Source organism: Seriola aureovittata, chromosome 1 (genome assembly GCF_021018895.1).
Source record: "Seriola aureovittata isolate HTS-2021-v1 ecotype China chromosome 1, ASM2101889v1, whole genome shotgun sequence".
In the NCBI taxonomy this organism is placed as follows: Eukaryota; Metazoa; Chordata; class Actinopteri; order Carangiformes; family Carangidae; genus Seriola; species Seriola aureovittata.
In genome coordinates this window covers 24,142,592-24,166,709 of record NC_079364.1, presented here as the reverse complement: position 1 = coordinate 24,166,709, position 24,118 = coordinate 24,142,592, and the positions used below count along the sequence as shown (strand labels likewise).

Below are 24,118 nucleotides of genomic sequence, written 5' to 3'. Positions count from 1 at the left end.
GGATCCTAGCATGGAGAAGCTCTTTTTTGTGTGTGTGCTGTGATTGTCCCTCTGGTGCCTCAGAGTGAAGTGAGTGAATTACACTTTACCTCTTCTATAGATTATTTTCCAATGTCTTTTTTCTTCAAATGGAAGATGGTTGTCCCTAAAACAAAGAAAAAAACACACCCAGGACACACTAACAGTTGACAAAGCCTCGGCAATCCAAATGGAGCAGCAGCAAGGTCTAAGACTGCTTTAAACAGGACCTCTAATAACAGCCTACTAGAGAGTCTTTGATCTGCTGGTTTTACGGTTTGAGAGTAGCTGCCATTCTTGGAAAGAGGAGGGTACATTTTACCCTCTGTCATTGATGTTACTGTAATTCACTCCTGAGCCTTTCTTCATAGCTTAAACAGCTGTAGACTCTCTCAGTTTATAATATATTATACTCAACATTCATGTATATTCATTTAATGACTGATAAAGCAAATGTTGCTGAAAAGCTTCAAGCTGTGACTGACTATGAGGTCAAATTAAAACATTTCAACTGTTTGAATATTTGTAATGGGGGCTGGGCTCATTTACCATTTTCTCTCTTTTTTTGGTAAACTTTTTTAAAATCCGCCCCCCCTCTCCTGTCTCTGCTTGCTCTACTCTAAAGAAGTTTGACTATTTTCCAAACTGCCACGTTGCTGTCTGTGCAGTTTGGGAAAGGCATACATACACAGAGGACTGTCTGTGTGAACCTTGAACAGACGAGGTTCACTCTGTTAACTGTCAGTATGACATAAACAGCAGAAAGGGGTCACCCTGCACTCTTTCACCCTCTCACTCTGCATGACTCAGGGATGACAGCCCTCACTCTACAATCAGTGCCCCACAGGTCACTCCTTCTGCTTGGGGGGTGTGTGAGCGTCTTTGCAAATGCATCCCCGAGACCTGCATACCCTTTCTGTTCACACAAAAAACCCAGGAGGGGCTGGCCTGTGGGTGGGGAATATGATAATACCCTTCAGAGGAAGTGAGCGCAGTGTAGTGGAATGTAGTTGCCATTAGTGGGAGTTGAGCTTAAGCTGGCTAACAGCTAGCCTGCTATGTTGAGTCTGAGCTGGAGACGCAGAGGAGAGTGATGAAAACATGCCTCACTTCACAGTGGTACCGGTGAAGGACCGAGCTCAGTCCAGCTACGACAGTCTAGAGGGGATTAACTGGGTGGATTACAGAGACACTGGACAGGACCCCCATGATCATCAAGATACTGTCAGCTCTGATGGTAAGTCTCACAACTTTTACTAATCTCTTTATCTCTTAGCTTTGACACAAAGTGACTAATTTGGCAGTTTTGAAGCTAAAAAAATGTGTCCTAAAAGTGATACTTCCTGAGTTGGGCTCAACAGAGCATGGGAAGGCTTTGCTTTGTCCTGAGAGCCTTGTGAACAGCTGGTTGTATGGTTACCATGGCAATTCTCCAGGGTCAGAAAGCAGTTTTCCTTTAGCAGACAGGTCTGTTTTTGACAGCTCACTTCAGGTAAAGTTGTTGAAGCACTTCTTTTATCGTTTTGGAGGTGTTTTTCCCTGGCTGTGGAAGCCTTTTAAAACAAACTGTGGGACAGATAAGTAACAAAGGGAAAACAATGAAAGGGGTGAGAACCGTGCAGGAAAGACACAACGGGGGTGGGGTTGTGTGAGGGGTGGGGGGACGGTACCACTGCAACAAAAAAAGGCCTCAAGTGCTTTCTCACACAAAAGATGGAGCTCTCTTTGTGCCAGGGGAGGATTTCCTTTCACAGAGATTGGCTGCTGAACAACACAGGAGCAGATTTCTCCCTCCTCACTCCTCTGCGTCTGCTTGTCTCTAGCTGTCACTCTCTTGTTTCTCCACTGTATCAATGTAGAAAGAGGGGCACCAGTCCCCGACAGGAGGGAGAAGGAGGACGAGGAGAGGAGCGAGGAGTTTGAAGCTGCTTGATAGGATTATGTGAGAGCAGCACTGATTTGTGTGTGCTAATAAAGAGACCCAACTGGGGAACTGAGATCTTTTTTTTTTTTTTTTTTAAATAAAAGACATGCATGGGCGTGGCCTTCAAATGAGGCACCCACGCTTTACCAAGCACCCTGAAGGCTGGGCTCGGCACAATCCTACACTCTGACTGGCCATCCATTTATATTACAAACTGTCTAGCTGTGAATATCATGCTGACTGTAGCTCCCTACTACTGAATAACATCAGAAAGGATCCAAGTTCAAGACTGAAGACTCATCAAAGTTGTTTGTAAGCTCAGTTAACAACCACTGTATGTAAGGGCATAGAAAAGATGCATATGTATTTATGTGTGTTTTTGCATAAATGTGTGAGTGCATACGTGTACATCAATTTGTAGTGAAACACTACCATGCAGATGAGATGATCTGTGCCTCATAATAAGAAGGAATCTCAGCACATGTTGACTTAGCTGTTGGCTTGTGTATTTCTGGAATGCATGGATATCTCCCTTTGGAGCCTAACTGCATTCTCAACAGCAGAAATGCGAGTTAAAACACTTAAGAGGTAGAAGAAGAAATGTCTAAAAGTAGTGGCTTAAATGTGGTCAACTTTGTACCATGCCCCTTTAAAAGGTTTTGATGACAGGAGGGAAAAAAACAGATGTCCTAAAATAACCCCGGGAGTTTTCTGGGTGAGTTTTGCACAACCTTGTTGCTGTGTCCCTTGTCTTCCTGCTGTCACAATTCTCTCTTACCCACCCAAGGAGCGCTTCCTGAAGCCTAAGAACGACAACAACCATTAAACTTAGTGGACAGCTGCAGGGATGACTATACTGGACAGGGTGAGAAGGAGGAGAAGTAGCAGGAAGTAATTCTGTGATGAATGTTGAGATGGAGCAAAGGGCACACAGTATGTTTGTGTTATGTTTCAGAGACAGCTGAAAGCTAAACTAAATAGCTACTCAAGACAATGTAGTTGACTGCATTTAACCGCAAGTAATTTTAGGCATGAACATATTCAGTATTGCTCCATCTTAAGTTACAGACGACATATTCAAGTAGGAAAAAGTTGGGTGGGAAAGTCACTGTGGTAAACCAGTCCAAAAGTGGGTGCGTGTACTGGATGATTTCATCATGGGAGTGGTGGACTTGTGTGTCTGAGCTATACAGTGTGACGTCTGGAGCATGGAGGAAGTGACACAGTGCAGAGTCTGTTTCAGGCTGTGAACTCAGCTCTGTTCAGCACAGGACGGGACAGGACCAGTCTTAACACTGTGGTCATTGTGAGATTGCTGAACTCCTGAGCAAGAGCAACTACCCTGAAGTAGCCTTCACGTTTCACTTCAAGATGTCCACAGCTCTGCCTCCAGTTTGTGCCACAGAAAGTATCAATTGAAAGACAGGGACATTTGTGAAATGATGTGGCAAGTGGTAACCCCTTTAATGTTTTAGTGTCTTATGTCTGTGTGCTTGCAGTTTTACCAGTTTTGCATGACCTGGTTTATTATAGAATCACAAAATTATTTTGACATGTTAAAAATGTTTAAACCCTGACAAGGAGGAAAATTGAACTCTCCTTAACTACAAGACACGTAGAGATTACAGGTGTATACTAGAATGTGAACCAAGGCAACAAATATCACTTGACCTAAACAAACCTCATGTGCAGAAGATGTTACTGTTAGTGTAATCAATCACTCAAATACATTATTAACCTTCACATAAAATTTCTTTTAACTATCATTGTCATTGTTCTTCAGTCATAGCAATAGTTACTTGATTGAGCAAAATTTGGTAATTGACAACTTATGGCCTAGCTGGTTCTCCATAATTACATCAGTTAGTACAGTTATTTCATTTTCATGAAAACTGACAAATTATTTATTTAGATATTATTGTATATATAATATAGAAGTAGTACTTTGGAAAGTACTTTTCTTTATGATTCGTTATTCTTACAACCTTACATTCAGACAAAATATGGTACTCATCACGCAGGCAGCTGTACAAATGTTCAGCAGACAAGGAACAACATTAGCATTCATTTGGGTTGTGGCCCGATCCATAGTGTACATAAACAATACTCCCAACTCTCCGCTCCCTGCTCAGGGAATATCAGTTGAGGGAATTTCCCTCGACCAACCTCCTCCATTCAGAACACCCTGCAATGCCACCAATGCAGACATCCTCCTTCCTCCATGCATCACCCTGGTAACGTAAATTTGGATACGTATTGCTGCTACTGTGGACATATTACACCGCTGGAATAAAATACTGAATATTGAATATATATAAATGTTCATGTTGGCTGTGGCGCTGAATAAATTCAGTGGTCTCCTCCTGGGACCCTGAATAGTTACTGACCTATGTCAATAATATTATTGCTAAACTGTGCTATACTCATCAAACAGCGATGGCTCCAGTGCACAACGCCGGCTGCGGCAGGCACAATGAGTGCTGTTCTCAGCCCTTCAACTATTCAACCACTTATATAGTCACATCGATGATGATAATGCTAATATCAATGACAATACTTACAGACATAAGTAAATTCCTGCCTGTTAGGCTCCATTGTTGTTTTTGGCGCACCAGCGAGGCGCAATGACTGATGGGTAATCTTCTTGTCAATTTCTGGTGAACTGATGAGCCGTGGTTCAGTTCTTCCCTGCTCAGCTCACAGTTCCCTGGGAACTGAGTACCTTTTGCTCCCTATGATTTGGGATCTTACTTAACATGGCTGAATACCCTGTGCAGTTCACTTCGCAGGGAACTACTAGGCGATTGGAAAGCGCCTTTGGAGTCATGTTTCTGGTCACCTTGCTTCTCTTTGTGAGTGCTATTTAGTGCTGAACAGGTAGCATACAGTGGGTCTTTCAGAGCTGAAAACAGCTGCTTGCTGTGGCTGGAAACAACGTTGAGAAGAACAAATAGATTGAACTAAAATTGTTGTGGGTAAAAAAAAAACAAAACTCTGAGCTGAGAGAAGCCAAAACACTTTGTAGCACTTACCTTTTCTTTGGTTTTGTTGCTACGGGCAAGAAACTTTCACACTACACAGTCTTTTGATCCAGTGTCAATATAAACATACTACATTCTGTTCTTTTATTGTTGCAGGAAAAATACAGCAACAATAGAATGCATCTTAAAATAACCTCAAACTACTTGTATGATGAGTGGATGATTTGGAAAATGCTGCTGTGCTCCATCTGTTATTCAGGAGAACAGGGTGGCCATTCCTGTCATGCTGTCTGGCATACCACACAGATAGCCCCTGAGAGATAAACACTCTGTGCTGAAGCAGGAATGTGGAGCAGATGACAGAGTTGGAACAAATTCTGGTAGCCACGGACATACAGATACACACACACTTACTGAATGCACAACTCTTAACAACTCTAGATTTACAGGAAGTCATTGTAATACTATTTAAAGATCATCACAGATGATAAAGAGGATCATACTTTAATTAAATGGTTTGTCACACATTTCCTATGGTGCAGCTGCCTTGCCATCCAGTCATCTGCCACCTTTGTTCTATCTGCTCATTCGCGTTGAGGTGACAAGGCAAGGCATGGAAAAAACAGAGCAGCTCAGGCATTGTTTTTTCCACTGTGTGTCTGACTGCAGCTGTTACTGAGGATCTGTTCACTGCCACACTTCAGACACTAAACAGAGGTCAGTACAAAACGAATACACTACATAACACATAAATAGTGTTAGAAAACATAAATAGTTTATTTTCCATGCATAAATGATTTTTGCTTTCCTTGGGCGTATGATGAATGTGGAGCTGGTTGGAAAGTCCCAGTGCTTTAGCATTTTCAGATTCTGAAAGTTGAGAAATATTTGGACAAACTGTTTACAAGCATGCAACAGAAAATATTGCTATCATGACTGCAGGCAAATTCGAGCATTTTAAATTTAGCAGGCTCGTGTGTATTTCCCAATTCTTCAAGCAGACACACACTGTGATTCCTTGGTCTGAGAATCATAGTAGGAGAAGTAACTACAGGCAAAGTAACAACATGGTGCCACTTAATTGCATTTTCAAAAGCCTACACCTAAAATGTTTGATACGCTGTCCTTGAGTATTATTTTTAGACATAAAAGTAGGAGTATAATGAGATAAGAAATTTACAACAGGCTACTTTTTCAGTCTGTTCTGTGGACATAGGAAACACTGTAGTTGATCACGTATTGAAGTTTGTGTGGAATAAGCTTTTAAAATCTCATGGTGGTTACCAGCAGCATGCTGTTTATAATATTAACATACAGTAGACAAGACTCGGCAGTAACAGTTCATCAGTACCATAGACTGTAGTCTTTGATCAATACAGGTAACATTCACCCAAAGCAAGCATTCATGAGTTTTGCTTGTTTGTACAGCTTGAAACTTCACTAAGTGGATCAAAGCAAAGACACCGCAGATACACAGGCCTACTGTACAGACCAGACTTTGGGTTTGTTAAATGTGGAACTGGCATTAAGCCCCTGTCAACAAGTGATAAACCTAGGAGTCATCTTTCAGATCTCAGTTTTGCACCCCACATTCATGACAATGCATTTTACCATCTGGAGAGAACTGCCAGAGTGTGACTGTTTCTCTCTCAAGCCAACACAGACACAGTAGGTGTGTCTTTTAATACCAGCAGGATTGACTATTGTAATGCTCTGCTTTCTGGTCTCAACTACAGTTGCGTTAAAACCCAGCAGCACTTGTGTTGACCAGAAGGAGACTTTACACCAATTTTACAATCTCTGCACTGGATACCTGTCTACTTCAAAATTGATTTTTTTTCTTTTTATTGGTTTATAAAACTCTTAATGGTTGTGGTCCAAACTATTTATCAGATTTGCCTCTATCCTATGAACCCACAAGAACCCTGATGTCTTCTGTGAGTTAATTATACCCAAAGACAGAAACCCACAGTGAGGCATCCTTTCATTACCACGGTCCAGTGTCTCTGGTACAGCCTCCCTGAATACCAGAGGGCAGCAGAGAATTTTGAGATTTTTAAAAGCAAACTCAAGGCTTACCTTCTTAGACTGATTTTTATATCTATTTTATTTATTTCATTTATTTATACTTAGTCTGCTTTACTACTTGGTATATCCTTTTAATCTATTTTTGTTTTCTAGATTGTTTTGCTTTTAATACCCAACCTTTCATTTCAGGTTTTACTAATTTTTTTGCTGTGCAGAATTTTAAAATTTTTATCCTGCCCCTGGTGTTTCCTTGTTGCAAATTTATTAGATTTATGATAACGTTTCCTCAGTTTCTGTTTATATTGAGTCCTTTGTCTCTAACGTAGTCATTTATTGCTTTGTGCATAGATTGGAAGGGTATTTTGTATAGTATAAAGCACATTGTATTACAATATGTTTGTATGAGAAGTGCTATACAAAGTCTGATTGATTTGAAGATCTGTTGTGCGATGCACCTCTTCACCCCCTGAGGTAAACAGACTGAGCTGCCGTCCTGCTCTCATCATTAGCACACATCAAAGCTAATATGTTTTGTTGTACGGCTCAGCAGGTTAGCATTCCTCTGCTCTGTCCAGATGTCACTCTTCATGAAACACAGCCATTACAGCTAACACTGGCCTGTTGATGTAACAGAATTGAAGTGTTTCTTGCCACAGGCTAGGGAGGAGAGAAAAGTAAAAGTGAAACAAACAACTATATCAAACCTAGTTATGAGAAGTCAAATAAAGCCTTTTGACTTGCAATGCCTAGCAATATGACTGTTGGTTTGTCATGACAACAGTCAACAGTTAAGCAGCTACCACTACTGTGTAGGCCTATAAAATGTAATTAATACTAATGCAACAGTGTAGAAGTAATATCAGATACTACATATCTACTGTACATGCAACATTACTTGCTACACTAGTGTATGAATGAAATAAACAAAGTTGCTTATTGGATTTTACAATGGATTGCAAGCTGACATTCAGTCGCAGTTAACATGATTATCATGAACATATTTGCATTCACTCCATTCTTGACTTTCTAAGTACTAAAATGGGAGGGCAGCTATAGAAGGGACAGTGATCCCCTGTAATTTGTTACACTCCACATAGTACACCCTTGTTATGTGCTTTTTATTTAACTCTGACATGTACAAAGCCAAGTGTTGTTGCATCCTCCCTTCGCAGTGTTGCGTACACTGCAAACACATGCTGGCTGTCAGATTTTCCACCAACCCTGGTTATGAGTAAAGGTAATGAGGTATCTGATCATGATGGTACAGATGGACTAGTTTCCATAAAGCGGTCCTCGACATAACAAGTCATGTTGAAGTTTTACAGTCTTGCAATTAGTTGCTCCAACTCTATTTCTGCACCTTGTTGGAAAAAGGGTGGGTTAGGGTCTGACAATGGGAAGCTGGGAAAGAGTTTCACAGGCCTAGATTCATATAATGACCTGAATACTGTGGACAATAGAGAACAAGTTTAACCTTTAATTCTTTGAGCTGCTGCCGTGTATCAGTTGTATCATGTTTGCCCAACCCAGTGACACAGTCCCTCTAGCTGTGGTTTGAATGCCTGCAGTGTATAAAAGCCAGAAGGAAAGAAAGGAACATATAGAAAGGCACATATGGTCTCTTTCATCATCTTTTTCTTTGATACACACACACACACACACACACACACACACACACACACACACACACACACTTTTACTCACAGTTACACAAACATATACACACAGGGATGCACACACCAACTAAAAACACCACTTATGACTTGCACAAAGTAGCGGGGGTTAAGCTGTATGACTTCTCTGTCTCTGTGTTAAGTCTTAAATGTTTATTAAAGAGGAAGTTTAGCAAAGAGGCTTTTTCTAACCCTAAGCAGCTAATGGACAGCGATATTATTTTCCATGTCTAATCGGCTTTGAAAAGTGCAGACACATTACTGTAAAGTTTCTCTCCCTCTTGAACATTTGCAGTTTTGAAAACATTTAATAGATTGTTGGAAAAACTCTGGAGTGGTCCAACTATACCAACCAAGCATAATGCAATCTAGATAAAGTAAACAAATGACCTGTTTGGTGAAAGGTCTTTAAGATGCTTTGCAGGAGCTGCTCTCTGGAATTTGTTTGTTGGACCCATGACAAATCATAATTTTCTTTGTAGGTTTGGCCTGAGAAATCTGCTTTTGTTTAGAAGTCATGAACTTTGCACTTTGAAAAGACTTGTCAACATAGCATCTTTTCTGGGAATTGATCTAGTTGTAAATACAGCCCCCCCCATTGGCAGTCTGTCAAAAACTGACATGAATGTATAGTTTATTATTTATTTTCAGTCTTTCAGTCTAGTCTTGTGTGGGTAGAGAGGTATAGCTAATCTTTTACCTTTTTTGATATTAGCTTTTATAATAGTCACCCCCTTCATTTTCAGGAGTTTTACAGGTTGGATAATTAAACGATATTTAAAACCATGTGTGCTGAAGCTAAGTAATAGTATTATCTGTGGTGGAAAGTTACTAAGTACGTTTGCTTTAAGTACTGTACTTAAGTACAATTTTGATGTACTTGTACTTTACTCGTGCATGTACATTCAATGCTACTTTACACTTCCTCTCCTCTACATTTCAGAGGGAAATATTGTACTTTCTTCTCCATTTCATTTATTTGAAATCTTTAGTGATACTGTAAGGACTGTTCAATTCATGATTGTCGTGAGCACTCTGATGAAACCTAAGCAAAACCTGTGCTCTCAGCTACTATTAGCAGTGAAACTGCACCCCTGCTTAAATTCTCTCCTTTGGTACAAACTTCTGTTAATGCATCCAGCACAGAGTTTATTCTGGCTTTGGTTGTGGGCCTCTTTGGCTGTGGGCACAGGTGACATGTTGGTACACGTTGCTGTAAAGCTTCTATGCTGTTCTGTGCTCACAGCACGGCTCTTGTGCGCCTTCATAACAGGCCAGTTAATCTTTAATCTTTTTAATTTGACTTTTAATGTGAGCTTATTAACAAGAGACCCCCACTGTCCCCTCAGCCCGTTCTTAAATGAGATGGTTTGGAAGCAAAGTTGGAAGCTAAACTATTTTAGGTTTTTAGCGTCAGGATAGTCATGTAGAAGACAATGTTTGGACCAGCACTGATTGAGTCATAGTTCCTGTCAGCTGACAGCTGAGAATTTCTCAATCAATAGCAAAATCCTGGTGAAGAAGCTGTGAGTCAGTGCTTCTGCAGTAGTCTCCCTTAATTGTTGCTTCAAAAACAGCTGTTGTGTTTTTATCCCATTCGACTGATGGTAAGATGACACTAGAGGACAGCGCTGACATTGTTTTCAGTCTTATCTCTTCTCAGGCATCACTACGCTCCAGCTATGTTTTTGTCAGGGTTTGAAAAGACAGATAATCAGGAGTTTTGCCTCCACTGATCACCTAATTTTTTTAGTAAACAATAAGGTTAAGGATTTAAAGAAGCCTTTATCATTGATACATTTTCATTCTTAATACTTTTTTCAGTTGATGAAGAAATAAAACATCACATCATGCCTCCAAAGTTATTACAAATTAATGTTATTGATTTGTGTGTCGCTACATTTTTGAAAGATAATTTGTAAGTGGTGATAATTCCAGAGATGTCCAGACTGAACATCAGTACAAAACCTTCAACCAATATACCTTTTAATTATCTTTGATTCTTTGAAAGAAACCCATTGCTCTTGTTTCCCCATGAGCAGATATGTGCCTTGCATGTGTGTGTGTAAGTACCCTCCATTCTCCTCCTCCCTCATTGTGCGCCATGTGTTAGATCAGGCCCCTGAATGAGTGTTCACCCCGGGTGACCGGGTGTCCTGGATAGTAATCGACAATTCCCCAAGCTAGAGCACAGAGTACTCTGTTGCAGTCTGCACACAGCGCATAACTATGCTTACCCACAGTGAAACCTACAGCATTGGGACACAGAACACAGGTGAGTGAAGACTGACAATGAAGCTCAACCAACTCACTTATAGCAAAGCTGATATATTTTCAACACATTTGAGAATTTTTATTTATTTCATGCCCACTTGGTAAGTTGGCGGACTTTTTGTTGCAGGATTAATTTGGGTTTCAAGATGCCACTGTTAAAGTTTACATGCTCCAATAACTCAAGCTTAGGTAATTTCGAGGTAATGAGGTGTGTGTATGCCTGTGAGTGTGAATGTGTATGTGTGATAAAGTTTGCATTGCGATTTTTCGTGCAAAATAATTGCCCCAGGCACTGTTCTCATCTCTGCTTGATTTTTTTCTTCAAAAGCAGAAGTTAATGAGAGTAAAATCTAATTATTTGCCTGTTTATCACCTGGACTTTGCTTTGTCAGTCTGGGCTGTTTTTGGCCTTTCACTGCAGCTTCACTGCATGAATTGTGTTCTAGTTTGCTGCTACATGGAGATTATTAAAGTGTTTGAATTATAATTAATAGTGACAATTAAAAGCTGATTGAATATTGAAGAGGATTGCCACAGAACAACTGGAGTTGGTATAGAACATTACATTTTTCCTGTCTACTTTGTTTTATTAATTACTGCACCAGCAATGGTGATGTTTTTTTTCCCCTAATAGAGATTTTATCCTAGTGACACCCCACACATTTCACAAGCTTTGAAAACTTAGATATTTTTAATTTGACATTTAAATGAAGTGTTTTCTTTTTACTCCAACTCTAGAAATAATCACTATCAATAGTTTGTTTCCAACAATTTTATTTTTAATGCAAATTGATGACATTGATTCAAACCATGTATGTTTAATTGTATCCATCACTTACTGCTAATCTGTAGAAACACCTTAGATATGAAACCAACTTCTCTGTTGCATTGTTTTACAAAATACCACATGTTAAAGAGACGTGGCTATTTTGGATGAAACACTTCACTGTAGGTCAGCAGCCAAATCACTGTAGGTCCGTAGTTGTTTATAATAATTGAATTCATCTTTAAAGTAAACCAAAATGACAGAATTAAGATGTGAATTATACATTTCTAATCATTTTAACATTATATTTAAGAAACTGAGGTCAGCATTACTTTCCCCTTTTGTTTTCTTTTTATGTTAGAGAAGCCTCTGAATCAGCACTGACACCACTGGATACTTTATACTGTCCATGAAAGTCTGGTTGTTACAGTAAATGTGATGTACATTGACTTGATGCTGCACTCAAGCTGTCTTTGTTACCAGGATGTCTGACTGATTTGCTGGCAGGGAAATATGCATTTGTTTTGCTCAATAGCTCAAATTGTTGGTTCGCTTGAAAACAACTTTATTGTTTATTTATTGTTAACCTTAAGTGTTTTTTTCCTCTGTCCAATAGGACATGGGAATCATAAAGAAGACAGTCCATTTCTCAAGAGTGCTGATGCTGCTAGCAAGAAGAATGATTTCTATGACAGGAACCTGGCGTTGTTTGAGGTCTGTTACTTTTACTATGTAATATTTCTGTGAGATGATCGACTGAAACCAAACTCATTAATTTCACTTCTTCCCCCTTTATTCCCTCAGGAAGAACTGGACATCCGGCCGAAGGTTTCCTCTCTGCTCAGCCGCTTGGTCAACTACACCAACATCACCCAGGGAGCCAAGGAGCATGAGGAGGAGGAGAGTACTGAGGCCTCACGTAGCAAGACCCCCAAGGTCAGGAATCAGGGCACAGCAGAGGACTACTACATGCCTTACTGTTTTTACTGTGTGCACTTGAGTTTTTGTAACATTATCCGCCACTTCTAGCTTCCTCCCTCCCTCGCTATCCAAGGTCTAATTTTGTATTAAGACTTGTTGATTGATTGTTTATGCCTTTGCACGCCCTGCACTCAGGCTGTGTTAGACCTGGATACATACAAAGAGCGGATAACATGATTGAACGACCTTTAAAAAGAACATCAATCAATACTAATGATCAATAGACTTGTTTCCTGAAATGTCATGCTCAATACTCTCCCCTCTCTCTTTACCCCCCTCCTTCTCTCCCTCTCTCCCTCTCTGTCAGTCTCCCAACATGGGCACTCTGATGGGAGTCTACTTACCCTGTCTCCAGAACATCTTTGGTGTCATTCTTTTTCTCAGACTGACATGGATCGTTGGGATGGCTGGCATCATGCAGTCCCTCCTGATTGTCCTCATGTGCTGCTCATGTGTTAGTATGCGCACACATACTGTACACACACAGACGCACAGAGACAGTGTTGATTCCACCAGCGATGTGGGACATGAGCCAGCTTTTATTGGCTAAATCAGTCGATAGAATCCACATGGTTGCATGAGCAGCAGCAATCACTGTATTTAAAGCAAAGAATGTCACTTTGACTTGTGTTTTTACTCAGTGTGCTTTCATTACCTAAACCTTACATAACAGATACTGTGGTCGTATCAACATCCACGCTACATATGCTAAACATGTATGATTATGCTCTGTTAGATAGAAGCTTCCGCTGTCATTTTGTTCAGTGGATATTGATGTTACATCCAAAAGTTGCCATGACATCTGTATTTGTGCCCTTTTCCATATTATACTTTCCTTTTGTTCTTTACAGACAATGCTCACAGCCATATCGATGAGTGCCATTGCTACTAATGGTGTCGTTCCAGGTAATACTTGGGCTCATGTCCCCTGATCCGTGTCATACATTTACTCTGCACCATTTTTCATCAGTTCTACACATACAGTTGCAACATTTTTCTTTTTTTTTGCAGCCTGACTTAATAAAAAAAAAAAAAAAAAAAAGTTCAGAACTGAATGGCTATTACTTGCTGCTTTTCTAATAATTACTTGTTGGCCCTTCATATCTACTGACTGCTCTGAAAAAAATAAGTTATTGTTTCAATTACACATTCTTCCACTTGGGGGCAGCAGAAACCTACTGAATCCACTGCATGCAGTAGAAATTGTGAGATTTCAGTTTGTTTTGTCTTTTGTAGCTGGAGGAGCATACTTCATGATCTCACGCTCCCTCGGCCCAGAATTCGGAGGAGCTGTGGGACTGTGCTTCTACTTGGGCACCACTTTCGCTTCTGCCATGTACATACTTGGTGCCATCGAAATCTTCTTGGTCAGTTTGTTAAAATATTATTCTGCAGGGTCATTCCAGGTCACATGTGTATTCTGAAATGTGATTCCTAAACACTGCTCTGTAGTAAAAGATATAAACTATTTTTTCCCTATTCAGAAATATCTGGTGCCCCAGGCAGCCATCTTTCACAACACAGACCCCCTTGGGAGTGACAGTGCCATGCTGAACAATATGCGAGTCTACGGTTCTATCTGTCTCACTCTAATGGCAGTGGTGGTTTTTGTGGGAGTCAAATATGTCAACAAGCTGGCCTCTCTTTTCTTGACATGTGTCATTATCTCAATTGTCTCCATCTATGCTGGGGCAATCAAATCGATGACTCATCCACCAGAATTCCCGTAAGTCTGCAAGGGGAGGTTCGTTCGAATAAATGTGTCTTAACAGGCCGTGCTGTGATTTATGGGGATCTTTGTATGGGATTAGTGGTTTAAATGGGGGAGAGGTCACAAGTTTGTTCCACCCAGAGAAATAATACTTGCTCCTGATTGATTATTTTATCTTGAAGTCAGTGGTAAAGTGTGGAAATAACACTGAATTAACTTTCGGTTATGATAGTAAAGAATAAGTATATCGTGACAACAATGGTGATGATGATTGTGCTGGTGGTGGAAATAATGATGACTAACATAGTTTCAACTTCCATGTTTTCGCTGTAGGATCTGCATGTTGGGCAACAGGACTTTGGTGAGAGATCGTTTTGATGTGTGCGCTAAGACTGTGATAGAGGGCAACATCACCGTGCCCAGTCAGCTGTGGGACAGGTTCTGCCTGCCAGGGAACATGAGCAGCGCTCAGTGTGATGAATACTTCATGCAGAACAATGTGACAGAAATACAGGGAATCCCTGGACTGGGAAGTGGGATTATTAGAGGTAAATTGAGTATTAATGCATTGGGGAATGAAGTATACTACATGGGGTTCTATTGGATGATAACTCACAATTGTTTATTGTAAACATACTGATTATGGGGTAAAATAAAGTAGTATTATAGCCAGGAGTTTGCCGTTTGCACAAATTTTAAAATCAATAATTATTATGTAGCGAATAACACATATGGACTAATTGAATGTCACCCTCCTATAATGTCAGTTTGTTTCCAGTGCTCTAAGTATCTGTTCTCCTGTTAGAAAACATGTGGAGCAACTACCTGCAGAAAGGAGAGATCTTAGAGAAAGATGGGCTGCAGTCAGTGGATGCCCATGGCACCATGGACAACTTCGGCATGTATGTGTCAGCAGACATTGCTACGTCGTTCACGCTCCTGGTGGGGATCTTCTTCCCATCTGCCACAGGTATAACAACATCGTAAACCAAGCGGCCCTGCTAGATCAACAGCGTTTATGGCACTCACCTCTGTCTGCGTCAAGTTACTCACAACTTTAAGTCTTACCAATATGGCAGTATAATAGTATGTTTGTCATAACAGAATAAAAACCAAAGTGGTTGATCTGTAAAACCTGTAATCTATATGATGCAGACCATATGACTTACTGTACATGTGATTTCATAAGATAGACTGATTGAGTTTTTTTATGCAGTATGAACCCATAAAATGCAAGTAGTCATTTTTACATAAGATAATAAAAAAAAATTTAAATTGGAATGGAGATGCAGCAAAACAGGGAGGTTTTAAGCCTCACTCTAATCCAGCCAGTCGAGGCATACTTCAACAGTTTCTACATGTCCCTTTTTTTTATCTACTGTCTTTATTTTCTTGTAGGTATCATGGCAGGCTCCAACAGATCTGGTGATCTCCGGGATGCTCAAAAGTCCATCCCTGTGGGAACTATTTTAGCTATTACCACTACTTCACTTGTTTGTATCCTTTATTTCAGTCACTACACAATACATTTTTTTTTATTTGATATTCATGTTTGTGATATAAACAGCTCCTTGACATCTTGTATTCAGATTTAAGTTCTGTAGTCCTGTTTGGGTCTTGTATTGAAGGAGTGGTCCTAAGGGACAAGTAAGTTCATTATGTCCTACTGCAAGTTACTACTATTATCAAACTTCCTGTTGTAAATAGTGAAATTTAATAATAAACAACAAATACAAATATATAAACAAATACTTGCAGGTTTGGGGACGCTGTCAGAAAAAACTTGGTGGTGGGGACGCTCTCTTGGCCGTCTCCATGGGTTATTGTCATTGGCTCCTTCTTCTCTACGGTTGGGGCAGGCCTGCAGTCCCTCACCGGGGCCCCACGACTTCTACAGGCTATTGCCAAGGACAACATCATTCCGTTCCTCAGGGTGGGGCAGTACAGGATACTCTGTTGATAATACATTAACCATTTCATATTCTGAAATCATCTGAACTTCTGCAAGACAGAAATGGCTCCAACAGGCTGGAGAACAGACAGATAACAGTTATTTCTAAAACATGGAGTAATTTGAATATTCAGAATAACCTCGGAAATACATATAGTTTTTTGTGCTGGAAATATTTGCATTTGGTAATATATTACTTTGAAGTTTATTTGAATATGATATAAGAAATGATTTGCATTGCTGTGTTTTGTTTCAGGTGTTTGGACATGGGAAGAGCAATGGAGAGCCTACATGGGCATTGGTGCTGACTGGCCTCATAGCAGAGCTGGGTATCCTCATTGCCTCACTGGATATGGTGGCTCCTATCCTTTCCATGTAAGCTCACATACATGCACACATGCCAAATAATATGGCATATACCATGTGTACTGTACACACCCAACACATTAATTTCTCTCAGTCATGTTATGTACTAAATTCCCTGTTTGGTAAAGGGCCATCTGCAACATTGATGACATGAATACCTACTTCACATTTATACAAAATTGCGTGTTTTTATTTAACAGGTTCTTCTTGATGTGCTATCTCTTCGTGAACTTAGCCTGTGCAGTTCAGACTCTTTTACGCACGCCAAACTGGAGGCCAAGGTTTAAATATTACCACTGGTGAGTGCAGCTGTAGGTCGATCATACTTCTCAGAAGGGGTGGGAGCACATTTTACTTTTCCCTGATTCTCCTGCTGTCAGAAATTTAAATCACCAACTTTTCAATTACAAGACCACCTTTGTAAGAGTTATGCTACAGTTGCTGTCATGAAAGACTTATGCATTATGCATACTTGTAAATAATGTTACTGCTCTTGCTATGCAAAAACATAATTTCAGACTTTATGTGTCACACCCACAGGGCTCTGTCCTTCCTTGGTATGAGTATGTGTCTGGCTCTAATGTTCATTTCCTCCTGGTACTATGCTATTGTGGCCATGGGCATCGCTGGGATGATCTACAAATACATTGAGTACCAGGGGTATGTCTGGAGTCTAATAAGCATTTGAAATACTTTTAACTTATAGTGTGTTCTCAAAGATGGTATGGTGACATTTGCGTTTCTCTGAAAACAGAGCAGAGAAGGAGTGGGGAGACGGTATAAGAGGACTATCGCTTAGTGCTGCACGCTACGCCCTGCTAAGACTTGAGGTCGGACCCCCGCACACCAAGAACTGGAGGTACAGCTGCACCTACAGGAGATGCCATGAATGTTTCCACACAAACAGTCAAAATGACACTTTGATTGCATTTCCGAGGAGCCACATGGCATGTTGTTGATGTAAAAGTTGTTTTTACATGTGTCTTCAATAACAAGAAGAATCAGACTACCATTATTACACCTTGTCAAATAACTGATTCAGTCCGTGGACTCTACATTTCTCCACATGTCATAGGCCAGCCAGTTTAATTTTGACGATGTTGAAATGCAGCAATGAGAAGCCGCAAGTTTTATCTAAATTTTATCAGTGATATTTGAGACAATTGCGTGGCACCCACATGGAATGATGAATTAGAAGATTCTCTGCCTTCCATAAAAATGACATCCAGAATGGTAAGGGTAATGAAAAACATTTTCAGGAAGTTGTGGTCTAAGGATATCTTGCAAAGCAGTTCCAGTAAGTTGCTTGTCAGCTGTTTTTGTTGTATATAATAAGTTGTATATATACTGTTATCACTCTAATGCTGCACTTCCTGTTTCCAACTCACTCTTAATACGCTGGCAGTGACACAACAGCTAGTCTTGAGAGGGCAATATATCAATAAAAGGTATACAAGACAGCCATGTAAGCAATGACTTGGTGGTTCAGAGGTCAAAAGATGTCTAGAGGTTGAGGTTAAAACTGGGATCAACTTGGTAGACAAGTGAAAGTTATTTTCACAATAATTGCATCTATATGTAACACAATGACGGGATGTATAACTTTTGGTCATGGGTTTCAAACTCTTTCTGTAATAACACATCTAAAAGGAAAAATCTTATCAGATGGGGTCCGTGCTCTAATTTGTGTCAGTTTAGGGGTCCTTGATGTGAAAAATAACAACAGGTATTGTGTAACCTAAACCAGTGGTTCAGGTTACACAATACCTGTTGTGCCAGCGGCATTTCTGTAACCTTATTTCAACACAAAGTTGGGATTTGATTCACACTGAAATATGCTTTAATGCTGTGAAAGCAACAGTTATATGTCTGATCAACTTGCACATTTCAACTACATTTCTAAGCAAGATTTCTGTTGACCTGCAAATCAGAGACTAATGCTTGACACTGGCACTTGAAAAGTCCAATTTTATCAATTAGCATCATCTAAAAAGTGTATATGATGGATGTGTACACAAATGCAAGCAGACAGAAACCGATCGAATCATCAGTGCTTGCATTGGCAGTGACCATTCAGGTTTTCTTGATTTGATAGATGACCACTAGCATGAGCATGAGTGAATGTTTTCTTGATTCTTACACCATCAGAAGAAAATAATACATTTTTCTCTGTATTGGGGTGACAGTCTTTACAAAGACACATCTTTGACCTCGGCTTTTGTCTCATATTATCTGTCTGTGACTCACTACTCACCCACAGACCTCAGTTGTTGGTGCTGCTGAAGCTGGATGAGGACCTCCATGTGAAATACCCCCGACTGCTCACTTTTGCCTCCCAGCTGAAGGCAGGAAAGGGTCTGACCATTGTGGGCTCTGTCATCCAGGGCAACTTCCTGGACAGCTATGGGGAAATGCAGGCAGCTGAACAGGTAAATACTGGAAAGAGATGTATGCTAGAAGTGAAAAGAAACGTAAACATGCTTCACTTTAAATTTTTGTTGCATAGTATTTCTTCCTCAGCATGTTTTTTCTTTTTCACTTTAATCAAAGGGCAGGGGTAGAAACACCCTGTTGTTAGCAGTACATCACGGTCCCAATGAGCCATTTCAGATAAATTAGGGACGAGTGAAAGAAGATTTTTTTTTAAATGTGATTTGTTTGGTAAAGAATTAAACACATGAAGCAAAGTTTGCTCCTGTTTATGTGACAATTGAAACAAGTCAGAAAAGAATCAATCATCCACAATTGACTTTGAGCTAAGCCATTATTCATGCAGTAGAGCTTGTGCTCTCCAGGGAGGTGCTGACGGTAAAACCTGTATTGATGTAATTTCAACTGTTGAACTGTTGTTTTTTTGCAATATAAGTATTTATAGTGTCTTTATGATCACAATGCATTATAATCACTTTTATTAAATGTAAGACAGAGGAACTGTCAGATCTTTTTTTTTTTTTTTAAATGCTTTATAAGTGTTTAAATAACCACTTACTACTTACTAAAACTCAGTTTAACCACTTTTTTTCTGCCAGGCCATTAAGAATATGATGGAGATTGAGCGGGTTAAGGGTTTCTGCCAGGTCGTGGTGGCAACTAAGGTGCGTGAGGGTATTGTCCATCTGATCCAGTCCTGTGGTCTGGGAGGCATGAAGCACAATACCGTGGTGATGGGATGGCCATATGGCTGGAGACAGAGTGAGGACCCTCGTGCCTGGAAGACTTTCATCAGTAAGTCTAACTGAAATACTATTAACATAACGTAGAATGTAGAAGCATTGCAGCATTGCAGTATGGCAACACCTCTAAATGACTGCTTTGATTGCATGATATTTATGGGAATGAGTATGTGTTTATGATTATGATCACTATCCTGAGCTTGTAGTTATAGCAACCAAGGGGCTGAAAAAGCTCACGTGACTACACTTGGATGATGAAATGGATTCTGTGTTAGTTTTCGACTGGCTTGTACTATAGCTGAATTCATTAACACAGTATCCATCTGTACAGTAAAATTACTAATAAAAGGCACCTCTACCCAGACACAGTCCGCTGCACCACAGCTGCCCACCTGGCCCTGATGGTGCCCAAAAATGTTTCCTTCTACCCAAGCAACCACGAACGCTTCACAGAGGGCAACATAGACGTGTGGTGGATCGTCCATGATGGGGGGATGCTAATGCTGCTGCCTTTCCTGCTCAAACAGCATAAAGTGAGATGAAAGAGTTTACTGTATATCTTTGAGTTTTTCACCCTCAATAAACTACCTAATAAATTTTAAATAATGTAGTTATACCATCTTAGGAAATGGTGCAGTGTGTTTGCGATTTAAAAAGTTTAAGCAATTTCTGCATATTCAAATTTTATTTTAAAAAAACACACAAGGGAAATTCATAAATTGTGAAAATGTCAATATCAGTTTAATTAAAATAACTCACATACTCACCTTTAACGGTCTTTATTATTTTTATTTTTATTGGCTCTTTCTCTCTTGAAGACTGTGGTTTATTTAAGTTTTTCTTTTGAAAAATACTTTCAGCAAGTAATTATATTCACATCCATTCAATACTGCACATAGTATCACACTTGTGGCAATACCAGCATGATTTTGTTTGTATTTTAGGTTTGGAGGAAATGCAAGATGCGCATCTTCACTGTAGCCCAGATGGATGACAACAGTATCCAGATGAAGAAAGATCTAGCCACATTCCTTTACCAGCTGAGGATAGAGGCTGAAGTTGAAGTGGTGGAGATGGTGAGAGTTCCTCTTACACAACTCCGAATTTGAGTGGAGACTTTTAAGATTCTTTATGGCCAGAACACACGCAGTATAAATTTGACTCTGTAATAAAATTTGCAGCTGAAACCAGACGCCCATTGTAGTTTACTGAAGCAAACAGGATTGCTGTTTTTTACGAGATGCCACAAACATGAGGGCTAAAAAAAACTGCTTGCCTCAATCTGCCTGATAGTGGGGGCAGAAAACAAATATTTGAGCATGAATTCATTAACTTGCACTGCCACACTGTCCATGTTAAAAGACAAATATATCTCAGTTGTACTAACCATTAAAATGATGTTTCTCAAATGGGATTTCAGCATGACAGTGACATATCCGCATACACCTATGAGCGGACGCTAATGATGGAGCAGAGGTCCCAGATGTTGAGGCAAATGAGGTTGTCCAGTGCAGAAAGACAAAGAGAGGTATGTTTTTATGCCTCTGCCCATGGTGACAGCCAGGGCTGGACGCTCTCTCTTGTGAGCGCAATATCTCCGTAATGCCTTGAGGGAATGTTTTCAAATTTGGCACAAACATTGACTTGGACTCATGGACGAGCTGATTAGATTTTGGTGGTCTTGCAGGCCCAGCTGGTAAAAGACAGACACTCTTTGGTGCGTATGGGAAGTCTATACTCGGATGAGGAGGAGGAGGTGGTGGAGGCTCCTCCAGAGAAGGTTCAGATGACATGGACAAGGGAGAAGTGTGAAGCCGAGAGGAGAAACAGGAACAATGCACCTGAGAACTTCAGAGAACTCATGAGCCTCAAACCGTGAGTCAAATGTTAAACTTTTCACCTTTTTCCCCCCTTTCCTCACTGCAATTTTCTCAGGTTCACAAAGTGAGTGCTTGCTTTGAAATAGTCCAAAAAAAGGTTTTCTTATCTGTCTCTCTTGCTGAACCCCAGGGATCAGTCCAATGTGCGACGAATGCATACAGCTGTGAAGTTGAATGAGGTAATAGTCAATAGGTCCCACGATGCTCGATTAGTGCTGCTCAACATGCCAGGACCACCACGAGACACAGACGGCGATGAGAACTGTATCCTTTGCCAAAATGATAAAACAAGAAGAGGGTCTTGCACAATTTTGTCAAAGATTGTGTGCTAGTTATAGTACACATGTCTGCAGGCTAGTGTTTGTTTGGTTTTACTTAACACTTTCCTCAGATATGGAGTTTCTGGAAGTGTTGACTGAGGGCTTGGAGAGAGTGCTGCTGGTGAGAGGCGGAGGTCGGGAGGTCATTACTATCTACTCTTGACCAATCAGGAGCTGCTACACAGGGGCCTCAGACTCATCAGAATACATTCCACCTATGGACACAAAGCAGCACCCACTCTGCTGCCCGACAGATGTTGGTAGATGCATCAATTTGACACTTTTTCTGAAATATGGACTTTTGAGTACAAAAGAGGTTTATTCTATTCTTGTAGAATATTGAGTCACATTTGTGTACATATCTATCCAACATGTTCACGGCTTTGCCATTCTTTACAAATGAAAGCTGTTTATTTTACTCCCTCAGTCAAATAATCTTTTGGTCAGACCGTCAAACACCAAGTCTAGGTTAGCATTTTCTTATTTATAGGTAACAAATACCTCTTCATATGTGAAAATAAACCTATATTTGACGATTTAGCAGACAGCACAAACATGTTGTTAACACTTTTAATAATGTGTTGGATTTTTATTCTACAACAGCCTTTTGCTTATTTTGGAAACGTTTCTCTATTTATTTATTTATTTTTTCAACACTTCCCCACTGCGGTAAAAGAAAATACTACTGTAGATAATTCACATAAATCTTAACGTTGGCAATGCTGCATTGTAGCAATAGGTGGCACAAAATCCACTTTATAAATGTGGATGCCAGAGATTATAAAGTGAGTTTTTCAAAACAGATATAATTTATGATTTTTGAGATATTTGTGTTTTTATGAGAAAAAATGTACATGAATGACCTTTGAGTTGTTATATTTGTACTTTTTCTACAGACCTGAAAAGCTTATCTGCACATTAAAAAGATGGCTTGATTTAAAGTTATAATCCTTAAGATTTTGATTAAATCAAACCCATTTTATACTATTTATGGTCTGCATTCTTTCTACAATAGCCGCTAAAAGTATTCAAATTCTGTATATCTGTGGTTAGGGTTAGTGTTAGTTAGTTTTCATTATTTGTGGCACAAATTTCTACTCCACTATTTTTCTGACGAAGCACCTACTTAAAAAGTGTTGCCTGCAGTATTAAACCACACTTGCTATTACCACAGTAAACATGGGTGTTGTCTAATCAACCAGGCCTGAAATCTAAAGGATTACAACTTTAAGAAATTCTCTTCTCAGCTACATCAGACTACCAGATGACATTTAAATAATTTTTTTTTCCCAGATCTTTTTCTAGGAAGTTGAGTATGATCAGTATTTTAGGCCAGCATACAGTGTAGAGAACAATTGTTTGTTTTTATGAGGACTAAATGATCTGTACAAGCCTAGATGTTTTAAATGTAAGGCATAACCCATGACAAGGTGTGCAGTTATTAAAAACTACCCAACGCTAAGAATGCTCCTGGTCTTCCCTCAACTTCACATTTTCATAAAAGCATTTTTTTCCTTTTTTTTTTTTACAGAATAGCATAGGTTGAAGTGGATCATCCCACATTGTCACCTGCCAGCAATCCAACTTATGTTTTTGCTAATTCAACTTTTGGCAAAAAACACTCTTTAAATGGAAACTTAATGTTGGCAGTATTTTAGTGAGGCTGTGAGTATTCATCAAGTGTCACAGCTGTCTGGTTATCTGAAAATCATGTGAATGGTGTAGATGTTAATAAAACATAAAAATGAGTTTGCCAAAGCAAATTCCTATCATCTTTGTTGCCTTTACAGTATTGATCATGATTCTTAAGAAGACAGGTTTTCACACAGTTGCTTTGAGTAACTGCTGTTCTAAGATAAAGACCTGGTTTCAATTATTTCTGTGTGCAATGAAAAAAGCACGGTTTTCTGCTTGGCCAATTACATTAAAATGCACACTATGCTTTGTAAACTTCCATAATATCTTATTATGCTGTAAGATCAAATAAAAGCAACATCTGTTTATTAATTCCCCTGTGCGACTTTGTTTACACTTTACAATACTATACAATACTATTACAGCAATAAATAGTT

General features: G+C 39.7%; 1 protein-coding gene across 1 annotated transcript; it reads left to right on the top strand.

The window, feature by feature from the left end:
* Nucleotides 1-1,018: 1,018 nt before the first annotated feature.
* On the top strand, nucleotides 1,019-24,053 carry slc12a4 (solute carrier family 12 member 4). Its single transcript, XM_056374265.1, has 24 exons — nucleotides 1,019-1,255; nucleotides 12,281-12,378; nucleotides 12,469-12,600; nucleotides 12,953-13,099; nucleotides 13,497-13,551; nucleotides 13,882-14,012; nucleotides 14,130-14,371; nucleotides 14,690-14,904; nucleotides 15,162-15,326; nucleotides 15,755-15,853; nucleotides 15,946-16,003; nucleotides 16,115-16,289; nucleotides 16,564-16,682; nucleotides 16,874-16,972; nucleotides 17,214-17,333; nucleotides 17,428-17,532; nucleotides 18,934-19,102; nucleotides 19,703-19,898; nucleotides 20,210-20,379; nucleotides 20,791-20,922; nucleotides 21,267-21,374; nucleotides 21,534-21,721; nucleotides 21,857-21,990; nucleotides 22,118-24,053. Exons 1-24 carry the CDS (start codon nucleotides 1,120-1,122, stop codon nucleotides 22,207-22,209), a joined length of 3,285 nt encoding a protein of 1,094 aa, XP_056230240.1. The 5' UTR covers nucleotides 1,019-1,119; the 3' UTR covers nucleotides 22,210-24,053.
* Nucleotides 24,054-24,118: the final 65 nt, after the last annotated feature.